General features: G+C 42.6%; 1 protein-coding gene across 1 annotated transcript; it reads left to right on the top strand.

Moving 5' to 3' along the window:
* Positions 1-1,558: 1,558 nt before the first annotated feature.
* Positions 1,559-4,196, top strand: LOC124286129 (xylosyltransferase sqv-6-like). Its single transcript, XM_046722470.1, has 3 exons — positions 1,559-2,039; positions 2,707-2,837; positions 3,735-4,196. Exons 1-3 carry the CDS (start codon positions 1,670-1,672, stop codon positions 3,879-3,881), a joined length of 648 nt encoding a protein of 215 aa, XP_046578426.1. The 5' UTR covers positions 1,559-1,669; the 3' UTR covers positions 3,882-4,196.
* The last annotated feature ends 11,505 nt before the right edge of the window (positions 4,197-15,701 follow it).

Below are 15,701 nucleotides of genomic sequence, written 5' to 3'. Positions count from 1 at the left end.
ACCCTGAAGGCAAGTATACTATGACTCCTCCACTCATGCATTTATACACATTGATTCAAATTAGCTATATTGGCTACGCCAGACATCGTAACGGCAATTACTTGTGAAGAAGTACCTATCATAATTTATTAACTAGCATAGTAGAGTTTCTATCAGGAACCATTCTTGAAGCATGGATATTCCACGTAATGTTTTGTTAACTGTTGTGGATGAGAAGAACCAGACGGTCGTGCAGTGCAAGGATTAGGACACGAACGTATACTGGTTGCTTTAATCATAATGACACCCTTAGTGTTATCATAAGCTGGTTTCCGAGCAAATGAAGGATTAAATTTGATAACGACTAGTTAAAATTAAAAATGATCTACTATCTATGTCGTTAACTGTCCATGGCCTTTAGATTCAGTGCATGGAAACATTCATGTATTTGTAAACAACTGTATATACGAAATTTACTTAAATGAGATGGGCTGGTTGCTATATTGGACACTCATTCTAAGGCAAGGAACGAATGATGAATAAACACATGTTTTACCTGTGCGGAAAACACAGTGACTGATGTAATCTTCACATTAGACAAGGACAACAGCTTCCGTGAACAGTTACAAAACAGTTACAAAACAGACCCGAGGCACCACTTTTAAGAACAAATTAGTCAGGACACCATCTCAGCTACTGAAGACAAATGCCATCCATTCACTTGGAACATTGGAGACACATATACTAAAGACATATAGAACAAGCAGGACATATTCTCCAAAGCTACTGATGACAAAAGATCACACATCCACTTGGAACAGTGGAGACACTTATACTAAAGACATATAGAACAATGCAGGACATATCTTCCAAAGCTACTGATGACAAAAGATCACACATCCACTTGGAACAGTGGAGGCACAGATACTAAAGACATATAGAACAAGCAGGACATATATTCCAAAGCTACTGATGACAAAAGATCACACATCCACTTGGAACAGTGGAGACACAGATACTAAAGACATATAGAACAAGCAGGACATATCTTCCAAAGCTACTGATGACAAAAGGTCACACATCCACTTGGAACAGTGGACTGACTGACTGAGTTTGGTTTTACGCCGCTTTTAGCAATATTCCAGGAACATCACGGCGGGGGACACCAGAAATGGGCTTCACACATTGTACCCATGTGAGGATTCGAACCCGGGTCTTCGGCGTGACGAGCCAACGCTTTAACCACTAGGCTACCCCACCGCCCCTGAAACAGTGGAGACAACTACAAAAGACATATAGAACAAGCAGGACATATCTTCCAAAGCTCCTGATAACAAAAGGTCACACATCCACAACTACACAACTACTGAAGACAAAGGTTTAACCATTCAGTTTGGGGCGTTGAGACCACCTTCCACCTACAAGACATCCAGGACATATCTTCCCCAGTTACTTCTTGGGGCTGTACTTAGAGTTTGCTGAGGACACAGAATGATATGGCAATATTGATTGACACCGTTACGAAAGAAAAAACAAGCATCACGTGTGAAGGCAGTATCAACGGTTCACCAGTAGCTACGGGCAAGACAGCTTGTGTAGACAGTGCGGCAGTATCCAGCTTGGGACAAGACAGCTTGTGTAGACAGTGCGGCAGTATCCAGCTTGAGAAGGGGTAGTCCTTCTAACGTCAATGACCAGGAAATATACCACAGCTCCGGTTAAACACAGTATGGCAACTTGGATAAAACATACATTTGACTATTTCATGGTGATGATTTTGCTTTCATATAATGTATTTTCCGACGATCTGTGTAACGACTGTTTGGTGGAATACTCACCTAGTTTCGACAACCATGCTGTAAGAGATCATCGCCTGTGGATCAGATCTGCGCCGCACCAACAGGTTTGCTTTCGTCTATGTCGACTAGACACCAGCTGCCTCAGTTTTGAATTCAACCCAAACACCAAAAGCTGCCGAGGACATGCGTCCGCCTTCACGTCTCCCTCCCTCGTTTCCACATCGGCAGACAATGGCAACAAACGATACACAATATGCCCAGGTAGGTTATTATTTACCCAAATGTTCTTTCTTGGTCTTCTGTTGTACACTGTTAACCAGAGGCTCATATTGTTGAGTGATAGCGTGTGTCACACAACAGTTTACATGCAGGCAGTTGTCGATTAGCTCTTGGGACAAGGTAATGACACAACATGTTATTGGCTTTCTTTGAGATGTACCATGTGGTCGACGTCCTCCTGTTGGGGTACGTAAGCCCCAAAACATTCAAAGTCAATTTAAACATACAATTATTTTTAACCGTAGTATATATGTTGTTTTAATTTATTACTAAATTGTCTAAACTTGCTGACAGCTGAAGGGGTGGGGTAAATTCAGCTAGGGTTCATGCAGGAAGCAAATGTACTGTAAGTCCCCATGGTCCCTAGCATGGGGATCTACCTTCAGTTCTTGGCAATCCATTGCCTATTTTTATATTGCATTGTCTTCTGTGGCTAAAATTATTTTAGATATACATACTTGTTTGATATTCATAACTGTGATATTCTAGTTGATTTTACTGTCCTTCGTTGACAGCCTTTTTATAATTTACATGTATTTATGGTGAATTTACAGCTTGTTGTCGCCACGATATATCTGAAACATTACCGATGTGTGACTGTAAATCTTAACTCACTCACTCTACAATAAATAAGCTTCTTCTATTACAGATTATCTTGGGTGTTTTAAGGACAACAGTACACGTGTCTTGCCTTATTCCAGAATTGAAAATATAGAGATGACCAACGAACTGTGCAAAGACCATTGCAGAACACAGGGTTACGGACTTGCTGGTACTGAGGTATGTGTTGTATTCAATACTGTGGAATGTGGGAATACTAGTGTAGATACCTAGAGTACTGCAGAACACAGGGTTACGGACTTGCTGGTACTGAGGTAGGTCTTGTATTCAATACTGTGGAATGTGGGAATACTAGTGTAGATACCTAAAGTACTGCAGAACACAGGGTTACGGACTTGCTGGTACTGAGGTATGTGTTGTATTCAATACTGTGGAATATAGGAATACTAGTATAAATACCTAGAGTACTGCAGAACACAGGGTTGCGGACTTGCTGGTACTGAGGTATGTCTTGTATTCAATACTGTGGAATATGGGAATATTAGTGTAGATATCTAGACTTCTGCAGAACACAGGGTTATGGACTTGCCGGTACTGAGGTATGTGTTGTATTCAATACTGTGGAATGTGGGAATACTAGTAAAGATATCTAAAGTACTGCCGAACACAGGGTTACGGACTTGCTCGTATTGAGGTAGGTGTTGTATTCAATACTGAGGAATATGGGAATACTAGTGTAGATATCTAGAGTACTGCAGAACACAGGGTTAAGGACTTGCTCGTATTGAGGTATGTCTTGTACTCAATACTGGGAAATACAGGAATACTAGTATAGATATCAAGCTAGGGATCTGCGGTGTAAAGAAATATGGACTTGGTTACACAGAGGAACGTTTACGTTTAACCATTATACGTGTCTTCGGTGCTGATGGACACTGGGGGTTTGTGATTCGTCGTACCTTGAGACATGATTATGAATAACAATGTATTTTGGTAATGTATTTTATCATGTCACCAAAACGTCTTTTGTTGTTGTTGTTGTTGTTGTTACCAGCTGAAGGTTTCACCAACTGATCAGTACCTAGTAGATACCAGAAACACATCTTTTGTTTTCAGAACACTGATGAGTGCTACTGTGGCCACTCTATTCCTGCTGCTCGGAGAAGAGAAGACAGCAAATGTGACAGGCAGTGTCCAGGGAAGACACCACAAATGTGTGGAGGTGTTTGGTTCTTGTCAGTGTATAGTACACGTCGCCCATAGCGCTATAAGATCAGGGCATTGGGATAGCCTTGTGGATAAAGCGCTCGCTCGGCTCGCTCGAGTTCGATTCCTTACAGGGGCACAAGGAGCTAAGCCCAATCCCGATGTCCAATGCCCTAGTGGTGTTGGAATATTGCTAAAAACAGCACTAAAACAATAGTCTCTCACCAGCTGAATCAATGGAAGTTTTGGAATAACTGTCCAGGTTCTGCAAATCAGTATTCTTGATTTGGCAGTACAATACCCATGCTATCTGTTTTAGAAGAAAGTAAAGGTTTAGAGACACCACTGGTAACTATACTGTACTGACACACCTCGCAGTAACCGAAACTTTTGTGTCTTTGTTTGTTTGTGGTTAAAACCGCTCTCAGCATTATTCCAGCTATATGGAGGCAGTAAATAATCGAGCCTTGACCAGACAATCCAATGATCAACAACTGGGGCATCGATCTACACAAGTGGGACACGACGACATTTATCTTGCCTCACACATAAATGTCGTTTTCTGATTGTCTCAACGCTCTTCTATTATTTTCAGTGTACCCCGCTTACAAGCTGGTGACATTTTCTATACTCATTTGGTACTTCGTGGTAGTAATTCTTTATCTCGAATAACACTGAATCACACGTATGATGAACGGAAATTACCTATGTTTTGCGAATACAAATCGATGGAAGGGAGATAACTCTACATTTTGTTTTCTTGTCGTCTTGTACTCCATACTATGACCCGATACCCGTGCTTCAAACAGTTCAAAATTGATATTGAGGTGTTCGGTAATTAAATACGTTGTTCACTGGTCCCTCGGGGTCCATGGGTTGATGTACTCGATGGGCGAGGGGAACATAAAGCAACATCGAGGGTACATCAGCCCATGTCCCCTTCGTGACCAGTGAACAACTTATATAATGTCAACCAAGTCAGCGATCCTGACCACCTGATCCCGTTTTCGCCTCTTACGACAAGCATGGGTTAGTGAAGATCAATTCTAACCCGGATCTTCACGGGTCGAGTAAAACCCCAGGTCTGTTACAGTTCCGTGTATATCAGCTGGAACTAGTGAGGCTAGACTGACATGCTATATGTCATTAAACCAGACAGATAAATATTGTACGCTAATGTGATTATTGATATCAATATCTGATTACCATCACAATGTTGGAGCGTGTTCAAGCTATCAGTGTAAAGCAATGAAACCACGGCGGTTATCAATGAAACTAAAACAAAGTCTTGCTTACTGTTTACAAGAACAAAAGATATTTCATATTGATGTAATAAATTAACCGTTATGTTGCAAGTTTTTGCCAACAACAGCATTAGGAACAATCTGCTACTTATACGTTCACCTATCAAATTCAAGCAATATTCAGTACATTGTACATTGTGTGAAGCCAGTACGTAAAATTTTCATGCGTAGATCAACACGACAGTAGCTTAAGGTGATTACTGGTCTCGGGATTGTGTATTAGGAACAAGCTAGTAGTTAGACGTTCACCTATCACGATCCAACTATATTTCCTGCATAGTAAAAGATGCGAAACCAGTACGTCAGTACTGTCTTCGGCATCATGAGACTCTCCCATCCCGCCACAGCACACACAGTAGGTCAGACACATGGTGTATGTTCCTCATGTTTTCAGTAGGTTCTCTGAAGATCTAGTACTGCGAAATCAAAATATAGTGTTCTTGTTCATATGCTCGCAGTGATATCCAAATTAACGCCTTTGTTTATGTGTCATTACGAGGGCGCGATGGGTAGCCCAGTGGTTAAATCGTTTGCTCGTCACGCCGAAGGTTCGGGTTCGATTACCAACATGGGCGCAATGTGCGAAGTCCATTTTTGGTGTACATTGCTGTCATATTGCTACAATATTGCTTAAAGCGGTGTAAAACCCAACTAGCTCACTCACGTATTATGAGACTTCTAAGTCTGTTCTTATACTATTTATTTAACTATACTAGGAACAATAGTCAATGGAACCCCAATCAAGCGACACAGTTACTGTTTGCAAACTTTGCACATTGCACTTTGCACCCGTGTGACATGTCATCATTCATCGTGGAATCTTGCAAATAAAGGTTATAACCACATGGTTCTCAAATCGGGTATAACGAATTCAACTACCTCCCGAAGTGTTATAACAGAGCGTAATACGCGAACGATAACGCTGCCCAATCGCAAACTAAAGATGCAAGGGAGTCGCTAGGTGATATCCTGAGTCATGAAAGAATGCCGACTAACGGTCGGGTTAACATTGAGGTGTGTGGTCCTCAGGTCACGAATCAGATTAAGTTAAGCAACGTTGGGCGCGGAGAATCCTTGGATGGGTGACCGTGTGTGACAACTTGACTCCTGAGAGTTTCTAGGACTTCAGTCCTGTACCACTACGAAGCACATGTGATACATGTGGTCTCACCCTAGGCATGTGAGCTTGTTCAAAATTGTCTCTGTTCACCCAGCAGAAAATGGGTAGCCGGTGGAATAAGTCATGAGACTATTAACCTTCCAGCGCCTCACAGGGAGCTTGGGTTATCCGTGGTAATAATAACCAGATTGTGCGCTTTGAGCAGGATATGAAGCCTGGAATGGCAACTTCAGGGCTGTAAGCCATAGGAATCCGACTTTCGGTGACAGCGTTGTGAAACAGGTACAAGACCAAGAGAAAGCACCCAATCCGTCGACTGTGTTGACCAAACTTTACGTCCAAGTTACATCCATTTCTTCAATGGGTCGGTCAGAACTATGCAGGTCCAGAGTGAAACGCACCTCCACGGAGACATCGTGCTGCAGTCGAGTGTCTGATTGCAATGTGTCACAATATTCTCTATAACCAAACTTACAGATGTTTACTTGAACTCCTTTGGTGTGTTCCGGAACAAGGTGAGGTGAGGTGAAATTGGGTTTAACGTCGTTCTTGAGAATATTTCGCTCATATGACGACGTGCATGCGTGTGTATGTGTAGGTGCGGCTGCTTGTACTAGCCCAGACTTGTGCGGGTGCGGGTGTGCTGTAGGCTATTGGTTCAGACTCGTTATGTTGCAGGTCGCTGCCATAGAGGTGAGGTGAGGTGAGGTGAGGTGGGGTGGGGTGGGGTGGGGTGGGGTGAGGTGAGGTGAGGTGAAATGAGCTTTAACGTCGTTCTTACGAATATTTCGCTCAAATGTGGACGAGCATGCGTGTGTCTGTGTGGCTGCTCGTACTAGCGCAAATTTAAGCTGGTTTTATAGTGCTAGCCCACTGAGATACCATGCCGCAGTGAAGCATGAATACCCCACTCAGACACATTATACTGACCCCGAGCCGACCAGTCCTTGATGTACCCATTAATGCCGAGCGCTAGGCAGGGACCAACAAGTACCATATTTTAACGTCTTTTGATATGACGCGGTCGGGGATCGAGCCCACGACCTTCCGGTCTCCGGGCGGACGCTCTAACCACTACAACACGGAGGCGGTCCCGGAACAAGGATTCAATGTGCAACACCCAGCTGTGGAAGACCCAGCTGAACCAATGGCGAAGGCGACAATTCGGTATTTTTTATAACAAGTGTGCCCTTAAGATGTGCCTGCATGGATGATTACAGGGCATGAACCAAATCTTGATTTCACAAAGTCATTTCTTTGCATATCACATCTGGATACATTTGGGTCCTTTAAATATATCCCGTGAATATTCATGTTGGTACTCATAAATACACTAGATTACATACTACATACTACCTACTACTGTATAGCGCCGATATCCAGCTCAGCCCAGCGGCTCAAAGGCGCTTAGTTTTTCCCTCGCTCACTGGATGTCAAATCTCAAAGGCATATCGTATTGCTGCCACTAGGCGCACCGGGGTATTGTGACATTCCCATCCTTACGAAGTACCCATTCACATCTGGGTTGACTGGGACCCATAGTCACAGTACTTTGTCAAAGTTCTGGCAAAACACTGAAAGAGTCTGCACACAAAGTTGACTCCAAGGTTTTTACACCCGGTCACAGGTGGGCTCGATCCCATCACCTCATGCTCGCTGGATCACTAGCATGGCGCTTTAGCCAGTTCGCCCACCGCGGCCCCGTATACATACAGTTACTGATTTGTTGCAATACTGGGGCCAGTAGTTAAAACATGTAAGATACCGTTACCAGTTTGAAACCTTGCAGAGGTTGTTACCTTCTTAACTTAATACTTTACACTGAAAATGAAACTTGTAATAAAATGAAGTTCACGAAAGAGCGTCTATTTTGTCACCATGACACCTGCCTTCCCTGTCGTGGACAAGTAAACCAACACATTATTGCTATGCATTATGCATGCATTATGAATGTTGACTACGCCCACGATGACATGATGGTTATGTTTTGAATCATTTGTTAGGATAACGTGATACCACATGAAACGAATGATAGTAAAGATGAAATGGCATTAACGTCTTCAAATGGTGGCCAGCATGTTGGGCAATACTTGGGTGACACCTTATCATGATGCCATATCATTGATTGACGTGTGTGTAGCTTCTGGTGGAAATGCTTGCCCAAATCGGGCTGGGCCCTACTCGGAATAATCACAAGGGAAGTTCACTGTCCTAGTGCCTTATCGTCTGAGATAATCGTTTGTTTATTTATTGTTTAATGTCGCAGCCTGCAATACTCCAGTGTAACTAGTAGTCTGTAGCAGGCCGTCCAGTGATTGACATCGTGAGCATTGATCTACGCTGTTGGGATTCGATGATATCTATCTGCCAACCAGCAAACCTTGCTGAAATCTATAGTGTATAAGGCCCTAAACAGTACTTCTTCCTGAAATCTATAGTGTGTACATGACCCTAAACAGTACTTCTTCCTGAAATCTATAGTGTGTACAAGGCCCTAAACGGTACTTCTCAATGAAATCTATATAGTGTGTAGAAGGCCCTAAAAGAGTACTAAGGCCCTAAAAGAGTACTTCTCACTGAAATCTACACAGTGTACAGGGCCCTTAAAAGGTCGTAAAGCCATACTCATATCTTGAGTAGCGTCTACAAGTCAGTAAGTACAACAACAGCCCCAAGCTGAGTATCGTCTACAAGGCAGTAACCAACTACAGCCCCAAGTTGAGTAGGGTCTAGGCAAGTACAACCACAGCCAACCACAGCCCCATGTTGAGTAGCGTCTACAAGGCAGTAAGTACAACCACAGCCCCATGTTGAGTAGCGTCTACAAGGCAGTAAGTACAACCACAGCCCCATGTTGAGTAGCGTCTACAAGGCAGTAAGTACAACCACAGCCCCATGTTGAGTAGCGTCTACAAGGCAGTAAGTACAACCACAGCCCCATGTTGAGTAGCGTCTACAAGGCAGTAAGTACAACCACAGCCCCATGTTGAGTAGCGTCTACAAGGCAGTAAGTACAACCACAGCCCCATGTTGAGTAGCGTCTACAAGGCAGTAAGTACAACCACAGCCCCATGTTGAGTAGCGTCTACAGGGCAGTAAGTACAACCACAGCCCCAGTAAGTTGAGTAGCGTCTACAAGGCAGTAAGTACAACCACAGCCCCAAGTTGAGTAGCGTCTACAAGGCAGTAAGTACAACTAAACAGCCCCATGTTGAGTAAGCGTCTACAAGGCAGTAAGTACAACCACAGCCCCATGTTGAGTAGCGTCTACAACCAAGGCAGTAAGTACAACCACAGCCCCATGTTGAGTAGCGTCTACAAGGCAGTAAGTACAACCACAGCCCCATGTTGAGTAGCGTCTACAAGGCAGTAAGTACAACCACAGCCCCATGTTGAGTAGCGTCTACAAGGCAGTAAGTACAACCACAGCCCCATGTTGAGTAGCGTCTACAAGGCAGTAAGTACAACCACAGCCCAATGTTGAGTAGCGTCTACAAGGCAGTAAGTACAACCACAGCCCCATGTTGAGTAGCGTCTACAAGGCAGTAAGTACAACCACAGCCCCAAGTTGAGTAGCGTCTACAAGGCAGTAAGTACAACCACAGCCCCAAGTTGAGTAGCGTCCTACAAGGCAGTAAGTACAACCACAGCCCCATGTTGAGTAGCGTCTACAAGGCAGTAAGTACAACCACAGCCCCAAGTTGAGTAGCGTCTACAAGGCAGTAAGTACAACCACAGCCCCATGTTGAGTAGCGTCTACAGCCCAGTAAGTACAAGGCAGCACAGCCCCAAGTTGAGTAGCGTCTACAAGGCAGTAAGTACAACCACAGCCCCATGTTGAGTAGCGTCTACAAGGCAGTAAGTACAACCACAGCCCCAATGTTGAGTAGCGTCTACAAGGCAGTAAGTACAACCACAGCCCCATGTTGAGTAGCGTCTACAAGGCAGTAAGTACAACCACAGCCCCAAGTTGAGTAGCGTCTACAAGGCAGTAAGTACAACCACAGCCCCAAGTTGAGTAGCGTCTACAAGGCAGTAAGTACAACCACAGCCCCAAGTTGAGTAGCGTCTACAAGGCAGTAAGTACAACCACAGCCCCAAGTTGAGTAGCGTCTACAAGGCAGTAAGTACAACCACAGCCCCAAGTTGAGTAGCGTCTACAAGGCAGTAAGTACAACCACAGCCCCAAGTTGAGTAGCGTCTACAAGGCAGTAAGTACAACTACAGCCCCAAGTTGAGTAGCGTCTACAAGGCAGTAAGTACAACTACAGCCCCCATGTTGAGTAGCGTCTACAAGGCAGGTAAACTCCACAGCCCCCAAGTTGAGTAGCGTCTACAAGGCAGTAAGTACAACCACAGCCCCAATGTTGAGTAGCGTCTACAAGGCAGTAAGTACAACCACAGCCCCATGTTGAGTAGCGTCTACAAGGCAGTAAGTACAACCACAGCCCCATGTTGAGTAGCGTCTACAAGGCAGTAAGTACAACCACAGCCCCCACAAGTTGGTAGTAGCGTCTACAAGGCAGTAAGTACAACCACAACCAGCCCCATGTTGAGTAGCGTCTACAAGGCCCCGGTTAGTACAACCACAGCCCCATGTTGAGTAGCGTCTACAAGGCAGTAAGTACAACCACAGCCCCAAGTTGAGTAGCGTCTACAAGGCAGTAAGTACAACCACAGCCCCATGTTGAGTAGCGTCTACAAGGCAGTAAGTACAACCACAGCCCCATGTTGAGTAGCGTCTACAAGGCGTCAACCACAGCCCCAAGTTGAGTAGCGTCTACAAGGCAGTAAGTACAACCACAGCCCCATGTTGAGTAGCGTCTACAAGGCAGTAAGTACAACTACAGCCCCATGTTGAGTAGCGTCTACAAGGCAGTAAGTACAACCACAGCCCCAAGTTGAGTAGCGTCTACAAGGCAGTAAGTACAACTAAAGCCCCATGTTGAGTAGCGTCTACAAGGTAGTTAGTACAACCACAGCCCCATGTTGAGTAGCGTCTACAAGGCAGTAAGTACAACCACAGTTCCAAGTTGAGTAGCGTCTACAAGGCAGTAAGTACAACCACAGCCCCATGTTGAGTAGTGTCTACAAGGCAGTAAGTACAACCAAAGCCCCATGTTGAGTAGCGTCTACAAAGACGACAACACATACATACTTGTTGCAATATGAAAGGACGTCTCAAACATATCGAATTGTCAGCTAACATATTTTACGTCCGCATCAGTAGCTAAATAAATGTACTATGGACTAATATAAATAAATATATATATATATATTATCATTTCGATTTTATCATGTAAGAAATGCTGCTGTTATAATATAAAAGAGAACCTAGTCCATAGCCTATTTGTTTGCTATCTAAAAATGATTTTGGAAAGTCTTCAATATGTGTTGATATTCCAAATCAACACTCGGTTTTGAGACTTTTCAAACAGTAAAGCGTTTAAGTGAAACGATGGAATACTAGTAAAGCCACCTACGTAGGCTGATCTCACAATCAGCAATGGGAACTTTAAAGCGCAGGCGGGAATGGGAAACAACTCATATTTTGCCAGTTGGACACAGACATCACAAGTAGGTTAAGTTCACAAGTCATACTGACAATTCGAAAAGCTTCCGGTGTACAATTAACAGTAACTCCCAGCCGGACTTCAGCCACGGCAATATCGTGCAGCACGTGCACAACAGTCACTTTCATTTCCGGTGCACGTGTTTCCAAACGTTTATTGGAGTCCATTTCAAAACTAAGACAGACTTGAGCACCTTCACTGACGACAGGAAATTTGGTGAACAATGAACACCTCTCTGGAGATTTGACTGCCGTTTTTTGTAATTTAAAGTTTCATCATTGACAGATTACAATTAAAAATTAAAACTTCAGTATCTTTATTGTTTGAACTAAATGCCTGTATAGTATGACCAGAAATTATTGAGAATTTTAGGAATATGTTTAATTGGATTTCTAGTATAAACAACCTTGACCAGCTATCAAGTGCTTGGTTTCATTCAAGAGAGACAACTCCGTTAATCCTTTTTCATTAGTTTGTGAAGAGTTATGCCCCTTTGTATACTTGCTAGCAGACGGCATTTTCAGTGCTCCTCAGTATGGATGATTTAGAGAAGAGGAAGTTGATTTTTAGAGTAGTATAACAAGGACATCAGATCAGCTAAAGTGATTTCAAGTAGAACAGGCATCCCTTTGTCCACTGTTTATCGTGTTTTGAAAAATATTGCAAATGGATATGGCATTGAACACCAGGGAGGCGCAGGTAGGCCCCGAAAATTGACTGTTCGTGACAGGAGGCGGCTTGGTATTCTTGTTTCTAAAAACAAACGAAGGAGTTTAGAAAACTTAAGGCTTGATATGATTGATAGAGAAACTGTGGCTGTCTGTAAGGAGACAATTAGAACTGAGCTGCATGCAATGGGTTGGCGTATTTAAGTTACCTGAATGAGACACTTTGTCTGGTCGGTATTACTGTTACCAAACACACCGACATGGGTAGGGATCTATATTAACTCCACTTTTTGTCTAAGGCGTGTAGATCCTAGATTCTTTTTAGAATTTCGTTGATCAGTTTAGATTGTTCTTTGTTTTGTTTTCGTGTATTGCTAGGAGTAAGCCGAGTGAGTCTGATAGAACTAACATGTTTTGTGGTGTTTGACGAGCGGGTGGTCGAGGGCTGTTGCTATGCCCATTAGTTCTGAAAATAGATTTGGTCAAGGAAGTTTAGGAATTATGTGAAGATACGGCATGGGTGGCTGTTTTGTTTGGGTTTTCTTAGGTTGTGTTCGGTCGTGAGGTTTATTTTTCGTTGCAATATTGAGGTTCAAAGTGGGTATTTGCGAGCAAGCGCTTGGAAGCTTATGTTGGTATTTTTGAGTTGTTTGATTAAGGGGTTTGTTTGGGTTGATGCCCAGACGTTTATGGCTAGCTGTTCTCGTCTTAGTTCTAAGAGGATTCCGCCTGTTGGTGATTGTAGTAATGTGAGTGAATTACTTTACTCAGTAATGGAGCCACCGACCCATATACAATAAGGCTCTATACATAACATTGCTTTTCTGACGGAGCGCCAGTCAACCATTCAACATTAGAATGAATATACGTCACAGTCTTCACTGCGTGTTTTTCAGTGCAAGAAATTTGTGTCTCTTCTTTAACGCAATGAATATATACTGAACCGCAAAGGAAACGCCACCCTACCAAATTTTGCCAGATATGTTTCATGTTAATTTTAATTATTATTTCAATTTTTATCCGGGTCGACAGTGACCAAAAGATTCTTGACCCCGGACGACAGAGGAACACGAATGTCTCCAAAGTGGAATTTTCGGGATTCCTGTCTGAGCCCTTTTTATGCTGAGAACCAACGAGAATACATTCACTCTTCGGGTCATTCAGTTTCGGTTTGTTCTCAAACATCCAAGCTTTTATATCCAACCTGTGAAATTGCATCGTGAGTGTATGTAGCATTGGGAGAATAAACCAATTGTTCCGCTCTGTGTCGCCTGCATGCTGCTGTCGGCCGACAGAAGACTTGATCCCAGGTTTGCACGGTTTCTCAAACAAAATCCTACACACAGTGTTTACACTTTGGCAATGGCAGTGTTGGATTTGACTCCTCTGTTCGTACCGTTTCAAGACATCAAATGAATGTAAAAAGAGGAATACTTACAATAATTTCAACGTGACATGTCTTATAAAGGCAGCCATCAAAAGTAAAGGGACCCTTCGTTATTTTGAATTGGCAAATTACCACCTTTTAAAAGGACATTCAAAACAAATACAACTGTGCTCAGCAATGTTTCATAATGTATTGCTAACCATCTGAACTATGCAACAACTAAAACGTTTTGTTTACAACTTATTCCTAATAACCTACGACAATTTTGATAGAATACATTGAGAAAATAATTTGAGGATGAAATAATTGTTTTTTAACAAAATCCAATTTGTATATTGTTTTTAATGAAAGGCAGATATATACCTTGTGATCACGACAGTATTAACATTTCAATCGTACAGTGGTCATTTATGTTTCATAATATACCAATATAAGCATTCAGTATTTTTTCCACTAAAATTCCACACCATTTGGATTTTCAATTTTGTGTTCATAAACAATTGTTTTCAGTTGGTATCCTATTTATTTCATGATCAGCACTCTTTAAAAGTCAAAAAAGATTCAGGTTTACAAAAAATTAGAAAATAGATATACAGTCACAAGTGATGACATACCATGCACACCTACCACTACTTGAGGTGACTATGGCGGCCATTTTGTTTTTTAAATTTTGAGGGTCCAAAAACAGTTTTCAGCTTGGAATCCTATTTATTCACGATCAGCACTCTTTAAATGTCTTAAAAGTCTAGTTTCCAAAATTTAAAACATAGAGATACAGTCATAGGCGAAAAATACTGGGGCCAGATACCACGAATTTAGGTGATTTTCGCGGCCATTTTGTTTTTCAATTTTGAGGGTCAAAAACACTTTTTTCAGCTTGGTATCCTATTTACGTGATCAGCACCCTTTAAATAGGCAAAATATCATGGATACCAAATCCTACTAAAAATGCCTCAACATCTTTTATTTGAGCCTTTTTCCAGATACCCGTGAAGGTCCGGGTTACAATATTGATCTTCAATAGGCCATGCTTTTCGTAAGAGGCGACTAACGGGATCAGGTAGTCAAGCTCGCTGACTTTGTTGACACATGTCATCGGTTCCCAATTGCGCAGATTGATGCTCATGCTGTTGATCACTGAACGTCTGGTCCAGACTCGATTATTTACAGACCGCCGCCATATAGGTGGGACATTGCTGAGTGTGGCGTAAAACTACACTCACTCACTCACTCACTCGCTCTTTTTCAGAATCGGGCCTAGTCTATAGTACATAGAGGCCTCTCGAGTGATAGTAGTAATGAGATGAGAGTTGCTTGCTGCATGCGTGTGATTGTTTTTAGTGCTTTGTATTGTACCGAGTTTAGTTCATTATTTAGTGAGTCGTCTTGAGGGTTGTAGCTTATCCAACCGTAGTCTACTTTGGACCAATGACAAAAATAAGAAGCAGATAGCTACATAAGTATGTGAAACGACAACCGTGGTACAACAATGGTGGGCAATTACCTATGGATGTCAGTAGTAAACTGGCGCTGATCGGTCATGGCAATGGACAAAATAAGTTACGAGTTGATCCAGAAATATATACTAGTAGTCTTTTTAGTGATCAAGCACTGACAAAGGTGTGGATGGGATGGGATAAAATGAGGCCCCGTGTTATAAATTGTAAATATTATTGTTATGGCACGTGTTTTAAATTGTAAATGATCTTGTGAAGTTAATATGTGTGTATAGAAATGTTTTTACATTTGAGTTTGTGTTTATAATGGACTTGGGGAGATTTGGAACTATGACTTTCACATATTCACTCCCTTTGACAAGTAATGC

The sequence above is a fragment of the Haliotis rubra genome, unplaced genomic scaffold, assembly GCF_003918875.1.
Source record: "Haliotis rubra isolate DU_JTF1 unplaced genomic scaffold, ASM391887v1 Scf376, whole genome shotgun sequence".
Classification (NCBI taxonomy): Eukaryota; Metazoa; Mollusca; class Gastropoda; order Lepetellida; family Haliotidae; genus Haliotis; species Haliotis rubra.
Note: the sequence above shows the minus strand (reverse complement) of the source record. Positions and strands in the feature narration are given on the sequence as shown.

What these genes read in the sequence shown, in the direction of transcription:
- LOC124286129 (XM_046722470.1), top strand. Translation starts at nt 1,670, where the DNA reads ATGACCAGGAAATATACCACAGCTCCGGTTAAACACAGTATGGCAACT. An exon ending in ACGATACACAATATGCCCAG is followed by an intron (nt 2,040 to 2,706) that starts GTAGGTTATTAT and finishes CTTCTATTACAG; the next exon opens with ATTATCTTGGGTGTTTTAAG. An exon ending in ACGGACTTGCTGGTACTGAG is followed by an intron (nt 2,838 to 3,734) that starts GTATGTGTTGTA and finishes TTTTGTTTTCAG; the next exon opens with AACACTGATGAGTGCTACTG.